The sequence below is a fragment of the Stigmatopora nigra genome, chromosome 17, assembly GCF_051989575.1.
Source record: "Stigmatopora nigra isolate UIUO_SnigA chromosome 17, RoL_Snig_1.1, whole genome shotgun sequence".
In the NCBI taxonomy this organism is placed as follows: domain Eukaryota; kingdom Metazoa; phylum Chordata; class Actinopteri; order Syngnathiformes; family Syngnathidae; genus Stigmatopora; species Stigmatopora nigra.
Window position 1 is genome coordinate 7,627,690 of NC_135524.1, and position 23,249 is coordinate 7,650,938.

At 37.8% G+C, this 23,249-nt stretch overlaps 2 protein-coding genes and 1 long non-coding RNA gene across 3 annotated transcripts in view; all 3 read right to left on the reverse strand.

Moving 5' to 3' along the window:
- Positions 1 to 7,518, reverse strand: part of LOC144210944 (uncharacterized) — a 31,235-nt gene extending 23,717 nt beyond the window's left edge. The window contains exon 1 of the long non-coding RNA XR_013329490.1: positions 7,350 to 7,518. This is a non-coding gene — a long non-coding RNA (uncharacterized LOC144210944). The remainder of the gene's footprint in view (positions 1 to 7,349) is intronic.
- Positions 7,519 to 7,947: 429 nt separating this feature from the next.
- LOC144210947 (PH and SEC7 domain-containing protein 3) lies at positions 7,948 to 20,510 on the reverse strand. Its single transcript, XM_077737920.1, has 18 exons — positions 20,361 to 20,510; positions 19,119 to 19,245; positions 18,963 to 19,020; positions 16,640 to 17,045; positions 15,514 to 15,598; positions 15,188 to 15,401; positions 13,710 to 14,219; positions 12,651 to 12,731; positions 12,446 to 12,558; positions 12,297 to 12,355; positions 12,131 to 12,220; positions 12,006 to 12,049; positions 11,123 to 11,283; positions 10,908 to 10,978; positions 10,256 to 10,401; positions 10,044 to 10,188; positions 9,243 to 9,389; positions 7,948 to 8,737 (listed from the first exon to the last, which is right to left on the reverse strand). Exons 4-18 carry the CDS (start codon positions 16,985 to 16,987, stop codon positions 8,432 to 8,434), a joined length of 2,520 nt encoding a protein of 839 aa, XP_077594046.1. The 5' UTR covers positions 16,988 to 17,045; positions 18,963 to 19,020; positions 19,119 to 19,245; positions 20,361 to 20,510; the 3' UTR covers positions 7,948 to 8,431.
- A 511-nt stretch (positions 20,511 to 21,021) lies between these two features.
- On the reverse strand, positions 21,022 to 22,962 carry hcar2 (hydroxycarboxylic acid receptor 2-). The gene is made up of 2 exons (XM_077737738.1): positions 22,636 to 22,962; positions 21,022 to 22,020 (listed from the first exon to the last, which is right to left on the reverse strand). Exon 2 carries the CDS (start codon positions 22,014 to 22,016, stop codon positions 21,129 to 21,131), a length of 888 nt encoding a protein of 295 aa, XP_077593864.1. The 5' UTR covers positions 22,017 to 22,020; positions 22,636 to 22,962; the 3' UTR covers positions 21,022 to 21,128.
- Between the last annotated feature and the right edge of the window lie 287 nt (positions 22,963 to 23,249).

The window sequence follows — 23,249 nt, forward strand, 5'->3', positions numbered from 1 at the left end:
TACAGTGTATTTCATAAATTTAATGACTGTTTTTTTGACCATTTTTTTGGTTAAATGCTTTTAATGTAGAATGCAGCTTGGTCAAAACTACCGAGATTCATATAAATATAAGTACGATATCTATGTATATGTATCTAATTTCCTTAAAAATGCAAGCCTCCAAAATGAACTTCGATAAAATTATAATAATTCCTTTCTTTCAAGATCAAAATCCGAAGAATCAACAAAAAAAGAGCAAGAAATCTACCATTTTTCATTAAGGATTTCCTTTAGACAGAATTTCTTGGCAGACGGTTCTGATTATTATTATTATTATCATTACTTTGGTGATCATAGTCTCATAACAGCCATTTTTTTTAGCAATTCTGAAGGACGAACGCAGCCACCCTGCACGTTCACGTCTGTCTAATGGTGTCTTCTTATTTTCTGCATCGACTGCTTTTATGTCCAGGCTCTGTGTCCCTCTCATTTTTTTCCTTTTTTTGCGGGCTCATTACCGTGACACGCTAGCTAACCAGCCACCGTTCAGCAGTGCCGGACCACCTGGCGCCATTTGATGGGTGAGATATGAATATGGCCTTGTGAAAGGTAGACATTTTGTCTTGTTAGTCCACTTTATTTGTTTCAATTTTTGCCTTATACGTATATCTTACTCTTTCTTCTGTTTACTTTAGATATTTTCTTACGCTAAATATGTATATGTACCTCATTTTTAGGATATTTGACAATTTTCTAAGGATTTCAAAATGCCATATTATAGTCAAAAAAGAGATTTTAAATGATCTGTAATGTTTATTGTCCTAAAACCTGTAATAGATTTTTAAAGCAATTTTAGACAGCCCAAAAAAATATACATTAAAATAACTTTTAAGCTATCCTTGAAACGTAATTTTGTAATTTTGATTGGTACATATGTTATTTACTGCAACCTGAAATGTTTAATTTAAGTAAAAAAAACTACTCTTTATAGCTATTTTCATTTAAAAACTAATTTGGTTGGGTTTATTACTTATGAGAAAAACCCATTCCAGCAGACCCAAAACTTTTCAAACCATATAAATAATAGCAAAATGTTTGTACAATCTATTTTTTTTCATATCATATATTTGACATGAATGAATTTAATCAACATATTTTCGGACTATAAGTCGCAACAGCCAAATTATGCACAATAAAGAGGAATAAAGGTATATATACATACATATATACGAAAAATATGGCACCTGAATATATTTCCCAAACTCTTTCAATTTTTACCCTGATTTCACTCTCAATTTCCTCCTGCTTCCCCTTTCTATTCATCCATCTTCCTACTTTGTTCACTCAAAACTACGACCAAACTCGGTAATGTCGTCTCCACGTGGCTGAAAAACTTCCAAGAGTCGGATTTCCAAAAGACAAAAGTTACAGTGCAAGCTTTCCTCCCTCTGTGGACTTATTAGAGAGGAAGGAGGCTTAGGGCCACAACGTTGGCGGTAATGAGCCCGGCGGTACAATATAGGCACCGGGCTGGAACAGCTGAGGGCAGACAAAGATGACGGGACAGACCAGGGGGTTGGGCAGGGGACCGGGAGACACGAGCAGAGAACACAAGTCTTAGCTCCATCGCTATTATGGGCTGAGAACTCAAAAGACACAACCAACTGGCAAAAAAAAGCAGTAAAATGACTGAGTGGGATGCAATCAGTCAGGTCACCGGGGGATGGAGGTTGTGGATTGGTGGGGATCCGGTTTAGGGATGTCCTGGTGACATATTTTTGACACCCAATTTTGTAGACTCCTGATTTGATGCTTTGGAAATGTATTAATTGGGAAAAAAAATAGTGTTTAAAATGCATTTGATGCAATTTGAACAAAGCTATCCAAGATTAGAGATTTTTGAGGGAAAATCAGTTTCTCAGTACACAATCAGGTTGCAAACATTTTATTGTTATCAATATACATACTAATAACTAGACCAATGTGATCAATTGAGCTCACTTGGTAGTGATTTTCTTGACTTTTATGCTCTCTTTGTTCTGCAAAGTTTGTGTCACTTGTGTGAATGTAAATAAATAGTATAAATCATAGGTCATCGTGTATTTTTGGTGATGATGTGGGTAGGAAATAATGCAATGTTATCAATTTGGGCTCTCCTAATTGTAATTTTTTAACTCGTATATCTTTGCTGGACTTTGTTGTTAGTTCTGCAAAGTTTGTTTTACAAGAATGAACATGAATAAATAGTATCAAACGTACCATTTATGTTTTTTTTTTTTTTGCATTATACTGGTGGATTATTTTCCCATACATTTACATTAGAAATAATGCAATGTGATCAATTTGAGCTCTCCTACTAATAATTTTTTAACTTTTATATTGAATTTTGTTTAAAAAGTGTAAATAGAAATATATATTATAGTACTTCTTTCATTCATTATCCAAGCACTGGTTCTGGGGGGGTGCTGAAGCCTATCCTAGCCAACTGTATAAGCAGGGTACACCCTTAATTTGTTATAGGATAGTACTGGTACTAGTATTTTTTGCAATATAATTTAAGATTATTTCTAGTTTGCAACCCTTAATTCTTTCATTGCCATTGATAGTTATAGACATTAAATCAACTGGGACAGATGACAATAAGTGATCTAATATTTCACTGCTAATGACAACGATAGAAGTCAAATGGTCGAATGCAGTTTAAATTTAGGATTTGATGAGAACATCTCCAACCATGAGCTTTGGTTAAATTGTGTATTTAATCATGTCCAATCTCCTAAAAGAAACCTATTGGGTATAGCATGTATATGTAATTTTGCATATTATTTAGTAAATGTCATTTTGGTTTGTTTATTTTTTCAATAAAAAGGACTACGGGTTGTCAGTAAAATAGCCCCTGAGGTGACAGGGGGACTTTAAAGTCACAATTGGGCATTTTGACCTCCAGTGTAAATCCGAGCCAAGAGCACCCGAAGATCACACAAAGAAAAACACCTGTAACGACATCCCTATCCTCCAATTTCAACAAGCTCTCTCATCTCCTCCACCTTTGGAACAATCGTTCCAGTCAAGAGGAGCAAACAGAAGGAGTTTCAGAAAGAAAAGGTTGCGTCTAAGGGGGGGTTGAAGGGTTGAGGGGGCTTTGGAAACACAGGTGCCCAGTGTTGGAGCCAATCTATTAAACAGCAAACGGGCCCTGCGGGCAGGAAGCTACTGTTTGACTTGGGGACATCGAGAAAAACGCACATTGAAGCACCGTGCAAGTAAGGTGGATAAAATCAAGCCGGGTATCGAGTAGCGCCCCGAGGGAAGGAGCGGGGTGACCTGAGGAAGAGGAAGCGGTGATGGTGGTGATGGTGGAGGTGGTGGGGGGGTTCCACTATGGAGCTCATTCAGCGCCGCCGCACGGCGCTGCTCGGGTTAACGATTAGCGAGGAGGAAGCAGGTGGAACGGCTGCTGGGTCTGAGCGCTGTAAGGCTTGAATTGGGAGATGCAACACCAGATAAAAAAAGCACACACACACACACCAACATTCTTTTTATGCCATGTGTTGGGGCTAGGGCGCCTAAGGAGTGTATGTTTAAGTGTGTGTGTGTGTTAGTAAAAGGAAAGGGCAAGAAGAGGTCATGTCTTGAGATGCCCTCGAGCAAGGCACTCAAATTAACTCTGAAAACAAATGCTTCTGTTCCAAAAGGCAAATGTTCACGTCAAGGTAGGTAGTTTTTTTTTTAGGCGAACCTTAATATGAGTGGCACCTGCCACATAATACAAAATAAAGAATAAAAAAGCCCCACCGGAGTATAAATTGTATTTCTAGGATGGCATTTTGTAGTTGCTCAAAAACAAAGAACAAACAGTTAAACAACAAATAAAAAAGGGAGAACCAATGTGTAAATAGGCACCTGTAAACAGATTTTTCTAATAAATATAGCCTAAAAAAATGTGAACATAATCTGCGAGTGGTCAGAGGGGGAAAAATCATAGTGCAGGCCGAGCCAAAGTATGAATAAAAAGATCCCTTTTTGTCAGATTCAGGAAATAAATTGTCATGGAAAACAATATTCTGTAAACCTTAAAAGGAGAAATCTAAATGTTCTATAAGAACTGGGAATAAAACAACCTCTGCTTTGAATTGAATTGAATGCTTTTATAGTCATCATACGGGTGTAATAAGATTAAACCAGATTTAACCACTAAGTGAACGAATGACAACAACAAACAGACAAAGGAACAGATAAATAATCTATAAACAATAATACATAAATAGATAAGTACTAGTCAACATAAGAAATAAGTAGTAGTCACATTCCGTATTTTCTCACATGTACGCCGTATTTGTCACGATAATATGCGAGAAAAAAACGGTAAGTACTCGAGTACAAAACTGACTAAAGTGGTTAGCAGCCGAGGGAGATTTAGTGCAAGTACAAAGATAAGTCTTGATTAGGTCTTCCTCGGTTCAGAACTTAAGTTGAGTGGGCTAACGGGTCTTGAGAAGAAATTGCCTTTGAGTCTGTTAGTTTGCAAACAGCCAGTAAATAAGAAGGATCATGATCATTGAGAGAAATCTGCAGGGTTTCTTTTTTCCAACTGTTCAATGGCCATCTTTATTCCATTGGCCTGAATTTAACTAGTTATCCACAAAGGACCTTGTCATTATTTTCACAGGGTGGTAAACGACAGGCGTCAAAGCCACAGTCGACTCTTGCTGGTTGGAGTGTGGAAAGAGGACCGCGGAGAGCTTTCAAGAGCTCTGACGTGGAGACGTAGAGAGGTTGAGCGCTGACAACAGACTTTTTCAAGTGGGAGACATGCAGTAACAACTGGAGCGTGCCAGCCAGGCGTCAGGCGCAGATGGACAACGAGCATCCAGAGCGTCATTCAGCCCGGATGGGAGAAAAAAAAAAACGGTTCTATGGTGGTCTTAGTGTGGCGTTTTGTGCGGATGTTAGCCAGTGTTCACTATGCAAGTAGCAGTAGGAAAGAGGCAAAAGGAATTCTGAGTTGTGTATTACATTCTATTTTCCTCATTTCAAGGGAGATGAATAGGTCCAAGGAAACATAAGATATTTTCTCTATGCCTGAAGTCATTGCCCAAACAAGAAATACCCTTTTTTCTGACTATAAGTCAAAGTGAAAATAGAAATGGCAACAAAACATGAGGATGCATTGTCAATTTTCTGGTTTAAATGAATCACTGTCAATGGGAAATACTATGAAAAAAAATCTCCCTATCTAACAACCAGTGTCTATGAGTTTTTTTCATTTGAATTATATTAATTTCAATTTTGACTAACCATTCATTCATTTATAATAGTTTTTTTTAATAATTAATAGTTTTAAAAAGTAACAATACTTGATTAGCATTTATTTAAATGACCAAAAATAGTCTTGCTCTATAAATTGTTAAAGACCGCAAGTGTAAAAAACTATTTTTAATATAAATTATTCATTCTATAAAGCCTTAAAAGACCTCAAACCTCAAAGTTTCTTTCTTGTAAATGAGCAAAAATAATCACTTGCTTGAACAAGGGTTAAAAGTCTCAAGTCTCCTAAAAATAAACTTTTAAAAATTACTAAAAATGTTAAAAATTTTAACTGTGCCCCAAAACTGAACAAGGATCAAAACAGTCACTTGGTCATAAGTGTTGACAGTTTTAAGTGTAAAAAAAATGCTATTTTTGATTAAAAATGGTCAAGAAAGGTCACTTGCCCCATAAAATGTTACTCTGTTAAATGTATATAAATTACTTAATAAAATCCTCACTTGGTCAATACAGGGTTAACACATGAATAGCTGTCTATTCTAAAGATTTTCTTTCAAAAATACAAATGGTTCATGCTCAACATCGAGCAACTAACATGGAAACGTACCAAACAAAACAAACGTTTTTGTTTTTTTCCCCTCACTTTAGTTGACAACTCAACCTTGGCCAAAGTCTGCACTCGACCAAGTGCTATCCTACTTTTCTTTGTATTGCAAAAAGGACGCCAGACTTGCCCCTAATGATCCCAACTTGAGCTCTTGCCTTTTTAATTACCCAACCAGGCCTGACTGGAGCTCACAAAGCTTTGCTGGAGAGGCACACACGGTACAGCAACAACAACAACAACCAAAAAAAAAGAGGGCAATTCCTTCGGAAAGATGCGCCGTGAACCCAACAGCTGAGGCCGCCACTGCTGCTTTAGCCAGTCATTACTTGGCGGCGGTCCATCAAAGTGGAGCCCACCACCGGGTCGACTGGAGAGTGTTTGCAAACATTTCAGCTTGGATGAACCCGACAAGAAACTAATGGCCGCCTTCCTCACTGCGTAATGTTTTGTCGCATGGGGTCAGCACCATCTTGACAACAACCCCGAGGTCCCGTCACTCAGGGGGCCCATCAGTCAACTCCATCTACACCATCTGACTTTATCTTAATGAGCTGCTGTTATGGCGTGGATTGAATGAAGCGGGCAGGAGAATCCGGCATTATTACGTTAACGAAGTGCGGTCATGGCCGCCGCCCAACCACGTCTCGCCAAAAAAAAAAAAAAAAAAAAGCTTATACAGAGTCCACTGCCTTGATCCCATTTGGACCTCCGGACAAGACCTCGCGATTGTCTTTGCTCTTCATTGCGTTTCCTATTGTTGCGATACATTCCACTGAGAGGAATGTGTGTGAGTTTGAAACTTGGGTAAGGGAGTTGGGGGGCTCTAGGGGCTTTTATCCTAGACATCCTGTTCTTATTGTGAAGCGCTTGAGGTCAGTCGCCACCCGACATGTCGATTTGAAAGGGAACAAAACCAGTCTGTGTGCCCACAGAATAAGGACTACGCCATAGAAGGAGGGGGTTGGACAAAAATTAATCATGAATACATTTACAGATGGACAATACACAAGTAGAACTCTTTGATATTACAGTCGTAAACAAATTGTGTGACATTTTGAAGGCAAAATATGGTGAAACAAGCACACAATTAGAAAGAACAATGGGTAGTAATGCAAAATGTTACTCAGGTAGAAGTTCCTTCAAAATTATATAATTGCACTAAAATTAAAAGGAGTCATACCAAAAAATACTCAAGTACAAGTCAAAACTGCAACTTTCTTTTCATTTTTCTTAGCAAAACCTTATTTATATCAACTGTTATTTTTTACTGTACTATAATGGATTACATGCACATATTAGCCCCATAAAATAATTTTTTATCAGGAAAATTTCTGATTTATGAACTGTTATTTTTTATTGTAGTATAACCGATTATATGCCCATTTAGGGCCCCCAAAAATCAATAGAATTCCGACTTGAAAAATATATACAGAAATGAAACACAGCCTGCACAAAGAGCATGACCGCCCTCTAGTGGTAAAAACAAATTTCTTACCATATAATGAAAATGGTCAAGTCTCCGGTTCTCTTTGGTGGATCGGTGTCAAATAAAAACACTGGGAGGGGGAGAGGAAAGGGTGAAATATTGACGGCAGTCCTCTATTTGAAATGTTTTTGATATTGTTTAGCTCTTGAAAGACGCCGCGTGATCTGAACATGCTACCATAACCATAGGACTTCCGATTACACGTTTGCATTTTGTCATCTGAATGTATTGTTACCTGTGATTGGAATAAAGGAGTCATGTGATTATTGTTTTGACTTTTCATTGGTGGAACTTGTCACTGTTGGCTCTTCACGTTTGCCAATGAACTTATTATGACGTCATCATGATGGACTTCACAATGATGTTAAACAGTACTTTTTGTGTATTAAAGTTCTAACCTCGATGAAAATGTAGAATTCACAAAGAAATTATCTAACTTAATGTGGCATTTAACTAAATTAAATAATAATCCTGACTGACCAGAAACAGGTTTGGTCTTGTGAAGAGAATAAAAGTATTTTTTTAAGCTGAAAGGCAAACATTTTAATTGACAAAACTTATTGGATGGAAAAAAATGTCTTTACTTCATTGAAATTCTTAACACAAGTTGCTATGAGGGAGTCTTTACTTTAGCAGATATTCCTACACAAGATTACAAAATTATTTGTTTTGTAGCAAAATGAATATATATACATTTTCAATGGAATAAAACAATGATATTTATCCAGCACTTGACACATCAAAAAAACATGTCGGAATTAAGCCTTCATATGGACAAATGACACAACGACTGTTCCAAAGAAAATAAACAACAGATTGAAAACAAAAGTGCAATTCGAGTAACGTCATAACGTCCAGATGAGCAAGAGCACCACCTTGTGGTCACAAATCAGATAGGCCCATTTCAACTACTATTTTACTCCCACTAAGTCTACTCAGGTCCATACATTTTTGGTCAATAAACAAATAAATCAGCTTGCTTGTGTTTGGGAATCCCTGAGGTATTTTTTTTAGTCAAAGTGCACGAGGTAAAAAACAAAAGGATACGAGTGGTCGAGTTTTTTTTTTGTACCAGGAATAAATACAAATTCCTAAATTTCCGTCTTGCTGTCCTTATTCAACCGAGGCGTTGCTCTACGATAAGTCCATCTTTCAGAAACATTGCGCTTGATTCTGACGGCGCTTTGCGCCCCCAAATCCATATCCAGAGAAGGGCTGGAGTGCGATTTTGTCAGGTGGCCTTCATCGCCATCTTCCTCTTCCTCCTCGCCCACGGGGGAAGCGCACATGGCTTTGTCAAACATGCCGAGGGTGGCGACAATTACGGCGCCATCGCCCGTTTTCTCCACGGTCTTCCAGGCTTCCAGTACTCGCATGTAGCTCTCGTAACGAAATATCTGCAGGTTAAAAGGTCCATAAATGAGATCAGAGTTAGCAAAATTATAAACAGATGCTTAAAAAAAGTGTCACAGGGTGAAATTTAGAAGAATTTACAGTGGCCATTAAACAAACTCCTTTTTATTGGTTGAAAATGTCATTTTTAGGAGAAAAAAATAGAAAATTGTTTGAAAATTCAAAAACATGCAAGAAATTATTAGAAGATATTTCTTGCTATTTTATTAAATATATCCACAATGCCTAAATTTTAAGTATCGGGATAAAGATAAAAATTCTGTTTAGCTGAATATTTAATATTTTTCTATTTGTTTTGATGGATGTAAAAGGAATGTGTTAACTATTGCAATAGTAGCATTGTGTGGGTTTTTTTTAGTATAATGTTTCATTTATTGCTTAAGGGATTGATGCACTGTTATAATGTGAAAGTTTAAGAAGTCAAGTAACCGTGTTAACATGCTGAAATGTCAACAATAAGTTCTAAAAAGCACTTGGTGTTGCTGCTACCTCATGGTGAAGGTACTCAGCCCTCGTGCGCTGTTCCTCCATCTCTTTCCCTCGGACCTTTTTGCCATCTGACGAGTGCTTCTGGAGATGGGATAAATCCGTCTTGAAGGACTCCAGCATCCCTGCATGAGATTGCAGTTGACGTTCCTGCAGAAGAACAAGATTTTTTAGTCCAGAACTGGGTATATTATAATTTTCAGATTTTATGTCACAACTTTTTCCTCTCCATTTGAACCCGCCACCTTTAATTATGGGCTTATGCTTTCTCATTACAAATAAATCAACTTTTTCATTCACCCTATACATTTTTAAGTTTTTTTTCACGTCAACATAAATTTTATTTAGCATTTTATCTATGTATCTTTTCTCTATTTTGAAATAAATGACCGTATCGGCCAAATTGTCTTGCATTATGGCAGTTTTGTGCATGTCAGGTCAAATTTGTGCGCATATAAGCCGTACCCTTAATTCGGTCATCATATTTTTTGCGACAAATAAGGAGTATATTCGAGAAAACACGGTAACTGTTTTCAACCAGCAGTCAAAAGGACAAGATTGCCGACTAAGGTGCCTTCCAACGATTTATGACATTTCAGGAAAACAGTTAAACACTAGCCGCAGGAGGTTATAAAGATTTAAAGAGCCACAGAATAACTTGCACTGCTAGAGATAGCACTCACAAATGCAGTTTTTTTTCTTCAACAATAATCTGATCCAGTTAAACTAAACAATAAAAGCTATAGTGAGCAATTGCCCAGTTCTTGTCTCAACAATAACACAATTTAACTGCAACAAATATACCAGAGTGTGGGCCGACTGCGAGGCGGGCAGAATGGGCCTGCAAAACCTCCGCTGGGAGCCAACGGCGGCTGGGAACGGGGGGGAGGAATGAAGGCCCGCTACCAAGTTAATGCGACTAATCCATGAGATCATCTCCATTTTGGATCTGCAAGAAGAAAAGGGAGATTGACAAATGGTTTTCACGTATGATGCAGAATTGCTGTCAAACTTACGATGCTTGGAAGAGGAAAATTCTCCAGTCGGCAGTCTGCAAACGGAATACGTGCGGCTTCTTGGTGTAGTCGGCTGCCGGCTCGGCCAGCGAGTGATGGACGCTAACCACCTCCTCGTTGGCTTGGTTCTCCCTCCTGCTGTGATCCTGACAAACACGAATGCATTGGGGGGGTCACATTCTGAGGCCCAAAGATTATCCTGAGCTCTTCCATTAGTGTAAAGCAGTGGTACATGAAAAAGAATGTACTTTAATGTATTGTCAAGTGCAGTTGTATTTACAAAAAATCACATTTGGCGTATTTTCTGGATAATAAGGCGCACAGGCAACGAACTTGGTAATTTTGCTATGTAAGTGTGTTAGTGTAATGCATTTGTTATATTTTCTTTTAACATTGAAATCATTGTTTCAATCATTATTGTTTAATTATTGTGTCGATGAACGATGTGTCTCGAATACTTGAGTTCCGTATAATACAGTTACGCTCTAATTTGCCGTATTTTTTCAGACTATACGTCGCACCAGCCAAAAAATACACAAGGAATGAATAAAACGCAATGATCTCGTGACTGTCATAGTGAGAGAAAAATTGCGCCCAGCCAAACTATAAAAAAAGTGTGTCCTATAGTCTAGAAAATACGATAATGACTAACCTTTTGTAGATAAAGGACCATTCCTTTCAGCACACAGTAAAAGGTTTTCCAGCGCCTCTTCCCCCAAGGAGCTGAAAACACATTAGCAAAAGTGTCACAAATAAATGCAGCATGAAGAGATTTTGTCCTAAAATAGGGTTAAAGTAGGGCTGGGTAATTTTAAAATGTAAAATTTAGCAAATAATGTCATTTTGAACACTTTGCAAATTACTTACTGCGCTTTCCATCAATGTCGGCGTAGAGCTTCCTCTGGATGAAGCCCTTCTTGACCAGAGGGGCGGCCTTGTCGTGGGGGACATCCTGGAAGGGATTGCTCTTAGAGCGGAGTGGCGCGTCCGCCTCCTCCGTCAACGCAGAAGTCAGCTCCGCCTCATCTCTGTTTGATGGAAAAGAGCCGATACATTTGATTAAGGCATCATTCCATTTGGCTTTCTCCAATTTAGATTCCCTGACGCCAAAGAAACAAAAACAATCTAATCAGCTCTGCCTTCAATTTATTAAAGGTGGAAAGAAGATGAGAAAATATCAAATACATTACAATGTGTCAACAATGTGAGAGAGGAAAACCAGTATTCTCTATTGTATTTTTTTAACAAAAATTTGAGGACAACTCCAATCAATTTGTACTTAAGAGTGTTGGATGGGCATCCACTTTTGAATTCTGATGTAAAATATTTCTATAAAATAACCACCAAAAAATTTTGATTATTTCCAGATTTAATTCAAAGTCATGCAAGGTTAACAGCTACAGAAATAGAAACAATAATAGTAAGAACAGATTTTACCATTCTATATAAGGGTAAAAAAGGTCACTATTTAATCCTTGACTTATTATTTTTTTTCTAAAATGAGTAGATTAAATTTTTTTTTAATCATTCACTTTGATAAGTTATTATTATATTATTATAGTAAAAGAAAGCTAGATGTACTAAAATGGATATCTGTTTTGCTCTTTTATTTCTTCTGAACATCCTAAGTAATTAACCTGAAATATAAGATTAATACTTAATATTTTAAGCAAACTACAACTAGCCAAAAAATGAGAAGGTCCGTTATCATTATGCTGAAATTTTGAAAAGAATGATGATGAGTACTCACACAGCCCATTGCAGTGGATCACTTTTGATTGAGTTGTAAAGACACTGTAAAAAATTGTAAAATAAATAAATACATTCAATAAATAAATAATACAATAGTGGGATTTCTCAGTTCTACATGCTTACTTTTAGCAGATCTTTGCTAAAGTTTTCACCATCATTCATGCCCTCCAGGTTGGAGACAAACTTGGACGAAGACATGGCTTTTCCTACATTCTGATAAAACATGAGTAGAGATGTTGGACGGTGCCACAGCACTGGGGCCGTGTTGCTAAAAAAACTTGAAGCCCACCTGTCCGTGGAGGTCCGTGTTTAGAAGCATCACCGCACATGTGACGCCAAGCGCGGCTCCTGAGGAAGGTAAAAAAAATAAAAACGAATTACATTTGAGTGGCGTTTTTGGGTCGTTGGGGTCTCTAAAACAGCGAGGTGGATTCCCACCTGGTGATGAGAAGGATTCCGGGTTGCATTGATGGAAGCGGTTGGCGAAATGCTGGAGCACCCGCTCGCGTTCCTGCGTCTCGCCAATTAGGATGACCACTTTAAGAAAAGACCTGAGGTAGAAAATAAATAGAAATACAAATATTCACCAGGGTTTTTAGTTAGTCCACGTTTTTGTTTGTTTTTGTTTTTTTTTTTTGCTGACCTCAGAGCTTGATCCAGAGTTTGCCCAGTAAAGTCAAAGAACTTCAGGTACTCTTCTCCAACAGCTCGGCTGAATGCGTTACTACAGAGATGGTTAGGGAAGGATTTTTAAAGAGTTAGTATATAAAAAAAAAAAGTAAATATATATAAATATTATTTAACAAGGTGGTTTTAAAATGTATTGATTTTTTTAAAGTGGGTATTAACTTATTGGCTGCCATTGACACCGATAGATATTCAATCCATTTTGACTGGGAATCAAACTGGATTGTATGTTTATCAGCATCAATGGCAGTTAAACATGATCACTCAATGACAGCTTTTACAACTGAAATGGATTTTACTATGTCTATAATTGTCAGTGGTACTGAAAGAGTTCAGAGCTACAAACAACTAAAATAATACTGAGGTATATTGCAATATATATATATATATATATATATATATATATATATATATATATATATATATATATATATATATATATATATATATATATATATATATATATATATATATATATATATATATATATATATATATATATATATATATATATATATATATATATATATATATATATATATATATATATATATATATATATATATATATTCATACAAATACACAAGTACTATACTGTATATTCATATTGACACTAAAGAAACAAACTTTGCAGAACAAAGACGATAAAAGTTAATAAAATAGCAATAAAAGGAGCTCAGTTCATTACATTCTGCATTTTTTTATTAGGTATTTATGAGAACTAAATACTTAAACTAATTTGATCACGGCCCTATTTTTCTGCTCCAGATTTTTTTTAATTTTTGCTAATAATCCTCTAATAAGACTATAATGTTGGATAAATTGAGGAAAAAAGCACTTAGATGCACTTCTTTTCCTTGTTTATTACACCAGCAGGTCCACAAAATCAGCTTATCAAAATGCTTGCAAAAATATGAGGCCGTGACATCCCTATTTTAAGCAGCTGTATTTTTGTATCTCTTCCAATTCTGAAATGTCCCAGAAAGTGACTATGTTACACGTATGTTTTACTTACTCTTTGTCGAGGTGCTTGACCACATCTAGTCGCTGAATCTCATCCAGCTGAAAGAGCTGTTTAGCCAGTTGACACACCTTCTCCCGGTCCATGTCGCCTCCATTTAGACAAGTGTTCGTGGACTCCATGGTTTTGCTCGCCTCCCCGTTTGCCACAAGGACCGTCCCAGAACCTTTTAGAGTGCTTACGACCTCCTGAGCACTGGACAATTGGGTCTGATTGTGATCCTTAAGCGCTAAGGAAGCAGCAGGGAGCCATGGATCGGTCGCAATCTTTTGCTTTTCTATGTCGGAGTCCTTAGGTTGGATTGAATTCTGTGATGCATCTGGACTTTGAGGCTGGATAGAGTTTTCACAGTGTGTGGGGGGCATCCTGTTATCTTGTGAGACCTTTTGGGGTTCTCTCTCGGTAATATCTGCTGCTTGACCCTTTTCACTTTGGGTTCTTGAATTAAATACCTTAAGAGTTATTCCACTACTGTAAGTTTTTTTGGACTCTGTGGTTGCCTCCCTGAAAAGAATTTTAAAATGAAAATTAAATCTCATGCAACAGATAAAACGCAATTAACTCATAAAAGACATAAGCAACTTTTTACTCCAATACATAAACTATAGACCAGTTAAGCCACCAGGCGTAAGACCCCCAAAAAAATCCTACCTGCCAACACATGACATCCATTTTTAAACATGAAAAAGCACTATTTAGTACATACTCCAAATTTCGAAAAACCTGTTTGGCATGAGGAGAAGCATCGTATTTTTCAGACCATAAGTCGAAATAGCCAAATCATACATACCCAATGAAGAGGAAGAAAAATATTGAAGTCCCACTGGAGTATAAATTGCAGTTCGCAATTCTTTATTTTATCAGAAACTTATAATAAACTACCGTTAAAGTTACAATAATAAAACTGAAAACAACAGATTCAAATGTCTGTTAACATAGGTCTTTCAAATAACTATAGCCTGAATAACGGGCTGTTGGTGATCAAAGAGTAGAGTAAAATATATATATATATATATATATATATATATATATATATATATATATATATATATATATATATATATATATATATATATATATATATATATATATATATATATTTAACTGTGCTTGAGTTTTGTCACAGATTGAGCCAAAACTATCAAAGAAAAGTGCAATTTATAGTCCAGGAAATGTGGCAACTCAATTTTCGGGAGTGGGAGGTTTCAAATGTGGTCAATGTAGGGTGTGGGGGACTTTTTTTGTGGGTGGAAAATAAAAAACATAAATTGCACTTGAGCTTTGTCGCATATCAAGCCAAACTATATAAAAAAAGTGTAACTTATAGTCCAGAAAATGCGTTAACTCAAATTTCCAAGGTGGGAGGTTTCAAATGTGGTCAATTTAAGGGGTGGGGAACTTTTTAGTGGGTGGAAATAAAATACACCACCACTTACAAAATACAGGCAAAATGATTGAGATTAAATACTTACACAATGTCGGCAAGGCATCTCCCAGAAGCACCAAGCACTTGGTTCTCACCCTCCAACTCGGGCAATGAAGTTTGGCCTCCCGATGAGTCGCCGCACCCCGTTGTAGGTGCGTCCATTTTATCCCGTGCTTCTTCTGGGCGTAATTCCAATGTGGTACTAAATGCTTTGGACGTTAAGCGGTCCTCTTCCTCTGACTCAGACTTTATCGCGACCGCTGTGTCAGAAAGGGATGGAAAACATGCATTTTTTTGTCCCACCCAACAGGTAACGGCGGAATAGGATACATATTTTTTTGCAAGCAAATGAGCCTTTACAATGATGCGTACCAATATGACTGTTTTCTAAGAGCTGATGCGTTGAATGTTCCCTTTGTTGTGTCGTCGGCTGCTGTCCCACTGCGGCATCACATGGCTAAAAATTGAAACACGGGTCATCGATCATGCTCAACATGTGACTGCGGCTGCAATATGAGACGCGGCAAATGAGGCTCTTTCTGTGATATTCATTCCGCCTACCAAACTACTCTGAGATCTGCATAATGAATGTCGATGCAAATCATCTCTAATATTGCTGCACTCAATATGCATTCACCATTCACATAGAGTTGGAGTATAATTGCCTTTCTGGCACAGTTTGAGAGGTTTTGACTGTCTTGTGTCGTTTTTTTTTTATATATATATATTTTTTTTTTTTTACACTGAATGATCCTCAAGTTGTTGGTTAACGTTTTAGCGACATTAGATTAGATTAGATAACTTTATGTATCCCATATTTGAGAAATTTCATTGTCCCAGTAGCAAGAGGGTGATAATGCAGACAGGAAAATACATTTTAGACATAAATAGATAGGTAATAAATAAAAATACATATAAAATTAATAAATACATGGGGTCATTGGATGAAAAAAATATGGTCCAAAATATTTTTTGAGGAGAATATTAATGTCTAGATAACAGCGAAATTGTGAGAAATCCAATTTAATTTGTTTAAGTAATTGCAGTTTTTTCTCATTCAATAATGAGGAAATTCAAGATCTTTCAATGTGTTAAAATGGCCAAATTAGATGAAAAGTTGATTTTTCGAAAGTCCGTGTCAACAATGATTTAATCAAATAACTTATATCATTTATTGAAAATTGTTTCCCCAGAGTTGAGTGCTTCCATTTGTTTTCTGCAAGTAAAAATGTTTCTCTCTTGATTACTTTAGTTTTTCTGAAAGCCAGAAAAGTCATTTGAAACAACTAACATTTTGTGCCCATCCACCAAAACTGTTAGTTGTTGATTCTATAATTGAGCTGTTAGTTATTTTTGACACACTAAAGGTGAAACTACTGATTCTACAATTATCAAATGTGAATTATTCTCACAAAAGTAGCATTTTCAGCTGCGATAATGCCTAAGCATCTCCTGGGTTAAACATACTAAACGTCTTGGATTGAGTGTGTTAGCCTACCTTGAGGTAATTTTCCCTTGACTTCACTGATGAGTCAGCACAACCGTGTTCCTCTTTGCGCTCCAATTCATCACCGTTGTGCAAGAGTGAAAAAATATCCTCCACCGAGTCACAGCCGGTCGCCAGAGACAGCCTTTCTGTAGCAGCAGCGGCGTCAAGAATCGCCCATTCGTCCGTGGCGAAGGAGAGCGTGGCGTCGACGGGGCTGCGGCTCACGGTTCGCGGCAACCATATCGCCTCCTTTAAATCACCCTTTGCCTCGCCGTTCAAGTGCTGATGATTATGAGTCCGCCAAGGGCCCGAATCAGTCAAATTCAAGTGCAGAGAGCCCAGGCAGTCCTCCTCCATCTGAGTTTCCTCTCCAGGACGCTTCTTCTTAGACGATGCAGGTGTGAAGCTCACAAATCTGCCATTAAAAAAAAGTCTATTTATGTGCACTGTATATGGTATTTTTCGGACTATAGGCCGCACATGAGTAGTCATACCTCGACATACGAGCAATTTGAGATACAAGTAAAATTTGGGGCAAATATTTATCATGGGATACGAGACAAATTTTAAAATACGTGGATACAGCAGATGCGGGAGGCTGCTAATTAGAATATTATGGGCACCATCTTTCTGGTCGCAATTCCCTAATGTAAAATCTCAATGAGCACTGGGCAGAGCAATGCATTTTTTTATGAATATTTTGGGTTTTTTGAACGATTGCTAGCACACGTGTAACTGGTCTAAAAGCAAAATTGCTTTCTGGAAAAAAGTAGCTCAGACTACTAAATTTGGTCACTAAAAAAAGAGAACTGAAGTCAAAAGCTAGTTTTTGAGTTGAGTTGCAGTATTTGTCTGAAATGATAAAGTGACAGTATATAACTTTCAGATTTCTGTGATTTTATTGAGGCGAGTGGAAAAAAAGTGGTAGTGTTTTTCCTACATTAGGGTTTCCAATAGCAAATTGTGCCTAAACAATGAAATAAAAGAGGAATGTGATGGCAAAAAAGCCATTTTTATCTCTGAGGTAAATATTTTTTAAAATTTTGTAGACCGGTGAGGGTATATCTCGCAGTGATAATCCACAAATTTACATAGAGAGCCGCAATGGCCCAACTTGCCAATGCTCAATTGGTTCCTCAACTGCAACTTCCTCTTATTACACCCCTCTAAGCGTCAGGCAACAAACATCTAAGTGAAACCTTGACCGCATTTCCTGTGTGCAGTCGCGTCTCAGTTCCTGTCAGGGTGCACAAAAGGGGGTGCTTTTTATGTTAAAAGCTGTGTTAGGTGAAAAAAATGTGGTCATATTCAACTGACATCCATTGAACGATGATTTAACAGCAAAAATAGATTGAACTTCTATTGCTGCCAATGAGGTAATATTGAAACAACAAAAATAAATACATTTTTAAAACCCAATCTTTAAAAAAAAAGAAATTATATAATTAGGCCCAATTCCCTAAAAATGTGAACTTTCTTAAGCTTTAAACTTAAACTTTCTTATTAGAGCACCATGAAAGCTCAGGATTAAAAACTACTAAAAAAAAAGTCCATTATTTTAACACACAGGCAGAATGTCGCAACAAAAGAGGAACAGCGTCTAAAACGAAATTTGCTGTTGAAGTCTAAATCTGTGGTCGGGAATCTTTTTAACAGAAAGACTTGAAAAATTCATATCTTTAACCTCTTAAAACCCAAACTCTTACAAAAATGTAATTTCTCTATGATATTTAGGCCAATTGGGGGCCTTGATGAGTGTAAAAACAAAGAATTATCTTTTTACATGATGACATTTCTGAGAAAAAGTATGTCCACATAATAAGTGGACGCCAGGCCCTTGTAGTCCAAAATTTAACATTGTAGTCTTTGACAACCAAATATGTGATGTCCACACATGTGGACGCCAGGTCATTGGAGGTTAAATACTATTCCTAGAGAACCATTATCAATTTTGGGGGGTAATTTCAACATTTAATGTACAAAAAGCCCCTAAATTCTTCAAACTAAATTGTTACACTGTTGCTAAGCAATGAGTATTGTAGAACATGTATGCACAAGAGTGTATAATAAAAAAATATAAGGATTAATGCGCTGCTTGAGATAGTGTCGTTGCTCCTATTGGTGTGTTCGGGATTCAGCTCTCTCCTCATTGATTTCTAAATTCTAGCTTACAGGTTACCGGAAAGCCGCATGCATCCATCAAGAGAGCCACATATGGCTCATGAGCCAGAGGTTCCCTACCCTTGGCCTGGAGTAAAAAGACTTAGGTGGTAAACATAAGACAGGAAACATAAGGAAGACTTTTTTTCAGAGGAGTTAAAGCATGACTTACCACCCTGTGGGTACGTGAAAGCAGCATCATATGATCAGCCAGCTTCTGAGGCGTCCGTTTTGTGGCAGGAGGGAGGGCAAACAGACACGTCTTCTTACACGCTTTCGCGCAGCTAGAACGCCGGATCGCAGAGCCGCCGTCTTTTTTTTTTTTTACCTGCTGGGGATTCACAAGCTAGCTGCTGGGCTGCTCGCTTTGTGCCGAGCGGCATGACCGCGGTTGATCTGGCTCCCACGTGGGAGACATTTGGGGTCCGCTTGGTGAGACTTTTTCCGTTTCGTCGCTGCAGAAAGGTTTGCCAGAGGGTGGGGTAAAGAGGGCGGGGGAAAGAGAAAAGTTAGGAGGAGGGCGAAAAATGCCAAGAGGAAGAAAGGCCTTATTGTGATTGGCAAACGACTCTGGTGAAAAGACACCTGGCAGGCTCAGCCTACGCCTTTAGGGTTCGAACGCACGCTTCGCAGACAGGCACACTATTTACACAGAAACACGCGCATAGAACCACACACAAAGGTCACGTGAGAGGAGTGGTTCGGCTTCATTCCTTTAAACAACACTCATAGTAATCATGATGTGGCAAAAGTAGAAGGTGTCTTTCCAGATTCAGTGTAAACAAAGCTACTAGGGCAAATAGGCATGTCCGGGTTCGGATATTGTGATCAGAAAAGGTGGACGATCACCTCATTTTCAGGGGATAGGAATTGGGAAATAAAAAATAAATAATAAAAAAAAGACTTTTTTCTATTTTTAGGAATTACCTCCATAGATGCAATTGAAGGCCACAGATCGCTCAATAAACTATAAAATTGCAAGTTATCATCACCTAGTATTTATATTGTTTTGAAAGATTCAAGGTCAAATTTCTGTAAAATCTTGAAAAAATACTTATACATTTTTCAACACAACAAAATACTTCAAAAATAAAAATTACTTTATTCTTTTACTTTCAGGTGTAAAAAAAGAAAAATAATAATAAGTATCGTCATTTCAATACTTTTGTCAATAGGAAATAAGTATAAAATAAAGAAGTATTCATGATCTGGGATAAATTCTGTTTGTCCCAGTAACAATTCATTGTTATCAATATTGTGGAATTATTTTGACAGGTGTTTATACATGTGACACGCACGTTTATCATTCCGCGAAATGTATTAATTTACTATTCTCGAACCCTATTTTTAATTCATTAAAAAACAACAACCACTTTAGTAATTACATCTGACTATAAAATTGATATGCAAGCCATCATTCCATCACGTTTAGATCATTAATTAAGAAATTATAATTGAAACGACTGTTTGACCAAGTGCAACACAAGCGACTATATAGACAAGTCCCATATAGACGTAGCATGAGCATCTTTAGCATGCATAGCATTGAGAATAAAAATATTAGCATTACCTAGCATTTATGGGGCATCCTTGTTTGTTGCTGCGTTGTAATGTTCAGAACAGCAACATAGAAAACGGAAGCATCAGAACGCAATTTTGCAAATTTCGTTTATCACCAGATTTTGGTGACTGTATGCTGCACCATATACATGGTTTTTACTACCATATATATTAGGTATAATAAAATTAAACTAGATTTCTACTCTGAGCTAATTGGGCTGAACGTCGTGACGTGACAGCCATTTTTGCGTCAGAGCTACGAGTATTTTGAAATGGGTATAAATCACTCGATGAGATATACATTAAAATACTGTATTCCTTAATTATAATTGTATTTTTTAACATAGCTACGTTAATATGTTTTTCACCAATTAAATAATCTATAATTCTATTAGAAGATGGCCGCTATCTTCTTACGCCGCCGAATCCATGTGTAGACATCTCGCTTTGTTTAGTATATTGTCCCTACGACGTGGCTGCATTCGAGCAGTTCGCGTCGACGCCTGAAGGGGCTTCCTAGAGCTTATCGTTAGGTGGAGAGATGGAAAAACTTTGCATTAAAGACTTCTGCATTCATTTAGAGTTTAATGTTGTAAATGCTAAATAATGTGTCAAGCACACACACTCATAATTCAGTTTTGCACAACCTACATACAACTGCAAGATTAAAAACATCCATTAAGATGCAATAGTTAGTTGACAACCGTTCAGTTTTACCTAACAATTAAAGACTATTGAATTGGATATCATTGGATTTAATATTTTTACTATTCAGAATTTACTGGAGCTGTGTGACGTTGACCTGGGAGCAGCCTGGACATGCCACCTTGTCTTTGGACAGGTAGAGCATGGGCTGGATGCTACTACTAAAGTCCATCAGACCAAAAGCCAGATAGTGGATGTAACAACGGAAAACATCGGCCGAGAAGTAGTGCTGGAAGGGAAAGAGCGCCACCGGGGGGAAGTAGTTGAAGACGATGATGGCGAGGATGATGAGAACCATCTTGAAGGCTCGCTTTTTGATGGGATGCATTTCGTCCCGACCTGGCCCGGACTGGCGTAGCACCCACAGGATGGCGATATTGCAGAAGACCATGAAGGCAAAGGCCGCCAGGATCATGGCGGTGAAGACCTTCTCAAAATTGATGATGCGGTTGGCGCACTTGGTGGCGGCATAGGCCAGCGTGACCAGCCACACCAACGCCGCCAGACCGGCCCGGTGTTGGCGGTCCTTGAGTTCGGTAAAGGTGAGTGGATGCACCACGGCCATGTAGCGGTCCAGGCAAATGCAGGAGAGAAAGAGCGGCGACGAGTCCTTCATGCCGTAAAAGAAACGCAACACGTACCAGGTCCTGCTGGTGGTGAGGAAAACGATGTTAGCCAGTTCCAATGGTGGGATGAGACAGAAGAGGACGTCCAGGACGGCCAAGTGCAGGATGAATATGTCTGAGGTGGACGAGTCGCCCTTGTTCTTCCGGATGAGCCAGAGGACCATGATGTTGGCCGGGATACCCAGAAACATGTTGACGAACTGCAGTCCCAGGTACCAAATGAGCACGGCGGGCATGTCACGGCACCCCTCGTACACTGTTTGGTCCCAAGGCGTGGCGTTGACGGGCCGCTGAGAGATGAAGAGCGCCGATGAATTTAGGAAGAGGAAACTCATGGTGCTGAGGAAATACCAAGGTATAAATCTGAAATACAAATACTACTGTGGTACCTCTACTTACAAATGCTTCTATATATGAATTTTTCAGGTTACAAAATCCTTCAATAGGTATACGATTAAAGTTCCCACAAAATGTATAAATACATTTCCTGTATTTGTTATTTTATTTTAAAATTGCTGTGGTAGAGTTGTGCTTGACTAGTAAATAGTCCTATTGAACTAAAAGTTCAATTCACAATCACCATTAAAATGAACTCATGAATATTTTATAATACCAAACTTTGATTCTACCAATTGCTCAATTAAGCAGCAATAATGCTAACTTATATTTTTAAAGCCCCTTTGAATGATAAAACTTTGTTAGATTACCACTTAATACATTTACTTTCATTCCATTTGTTGTTGTTATTTGTGCACTTTCCTACTCATTTATGTTGTTGACTACTTATTATGTTTACTTCTTATTTATTTTTATGTATTAAATATGTATTTGTTTGTTGTTGTTATTTGTGCACTTCTTGATGAAGCTTTTAAATCTCATTATACTTCTGTATAATGACAATGAAAGCATTGAATTAAATTCTATAAAATATAATAATAATAAAAAGACTCTTACCTATTCAAAGACTCTATTCTTCAAATGTTGTCGTCCGTATCCAGAGTTTGAGCCTCACTAAATGATTAGAAAACTCCTTCTGATTAGAGGCACCAACACTAGAGGGATGCTGCTCCCATCCCGTCGTCCAATGGGAGCGTCAGAAATCAGCCATCCAGGTGTCTTCAGGGGCTCTTGAAAACACACCTTTGCAAAGTTTGAAAAAACACAACAGTTTAGAACAGTTTGAGTGGAAGTGTAAAAGTGAGCATCAATGACTAAAAAAAGAGATGAGATCAGAGAGATGGAGATTGGTGAAGTACGCTTGGTCGGTCGGACGTGTCGTGGCACGCCGTCATCCGTTCAACGCCGATTGGCAATGATGCAACCAAGCAATGCGGGGCCTTGACGGAAAATTGACGCCAGTAAACAACTGATGCAACTTTGCACAAAATCGCTCATGATTCAATTTGCTGTAACATATTACGTTTAGTGTTACTACTGTACTTGCATAAGCATATCCATAGAACGACGTACCTTTGGAGTGGAGAGCTTTTTCCTCATGGTTCCTTGGAAACCAAACACATTTTTGTGGCTTTCCTGATTGAAATTTGAGAAGAGTATGTTTACCTTTA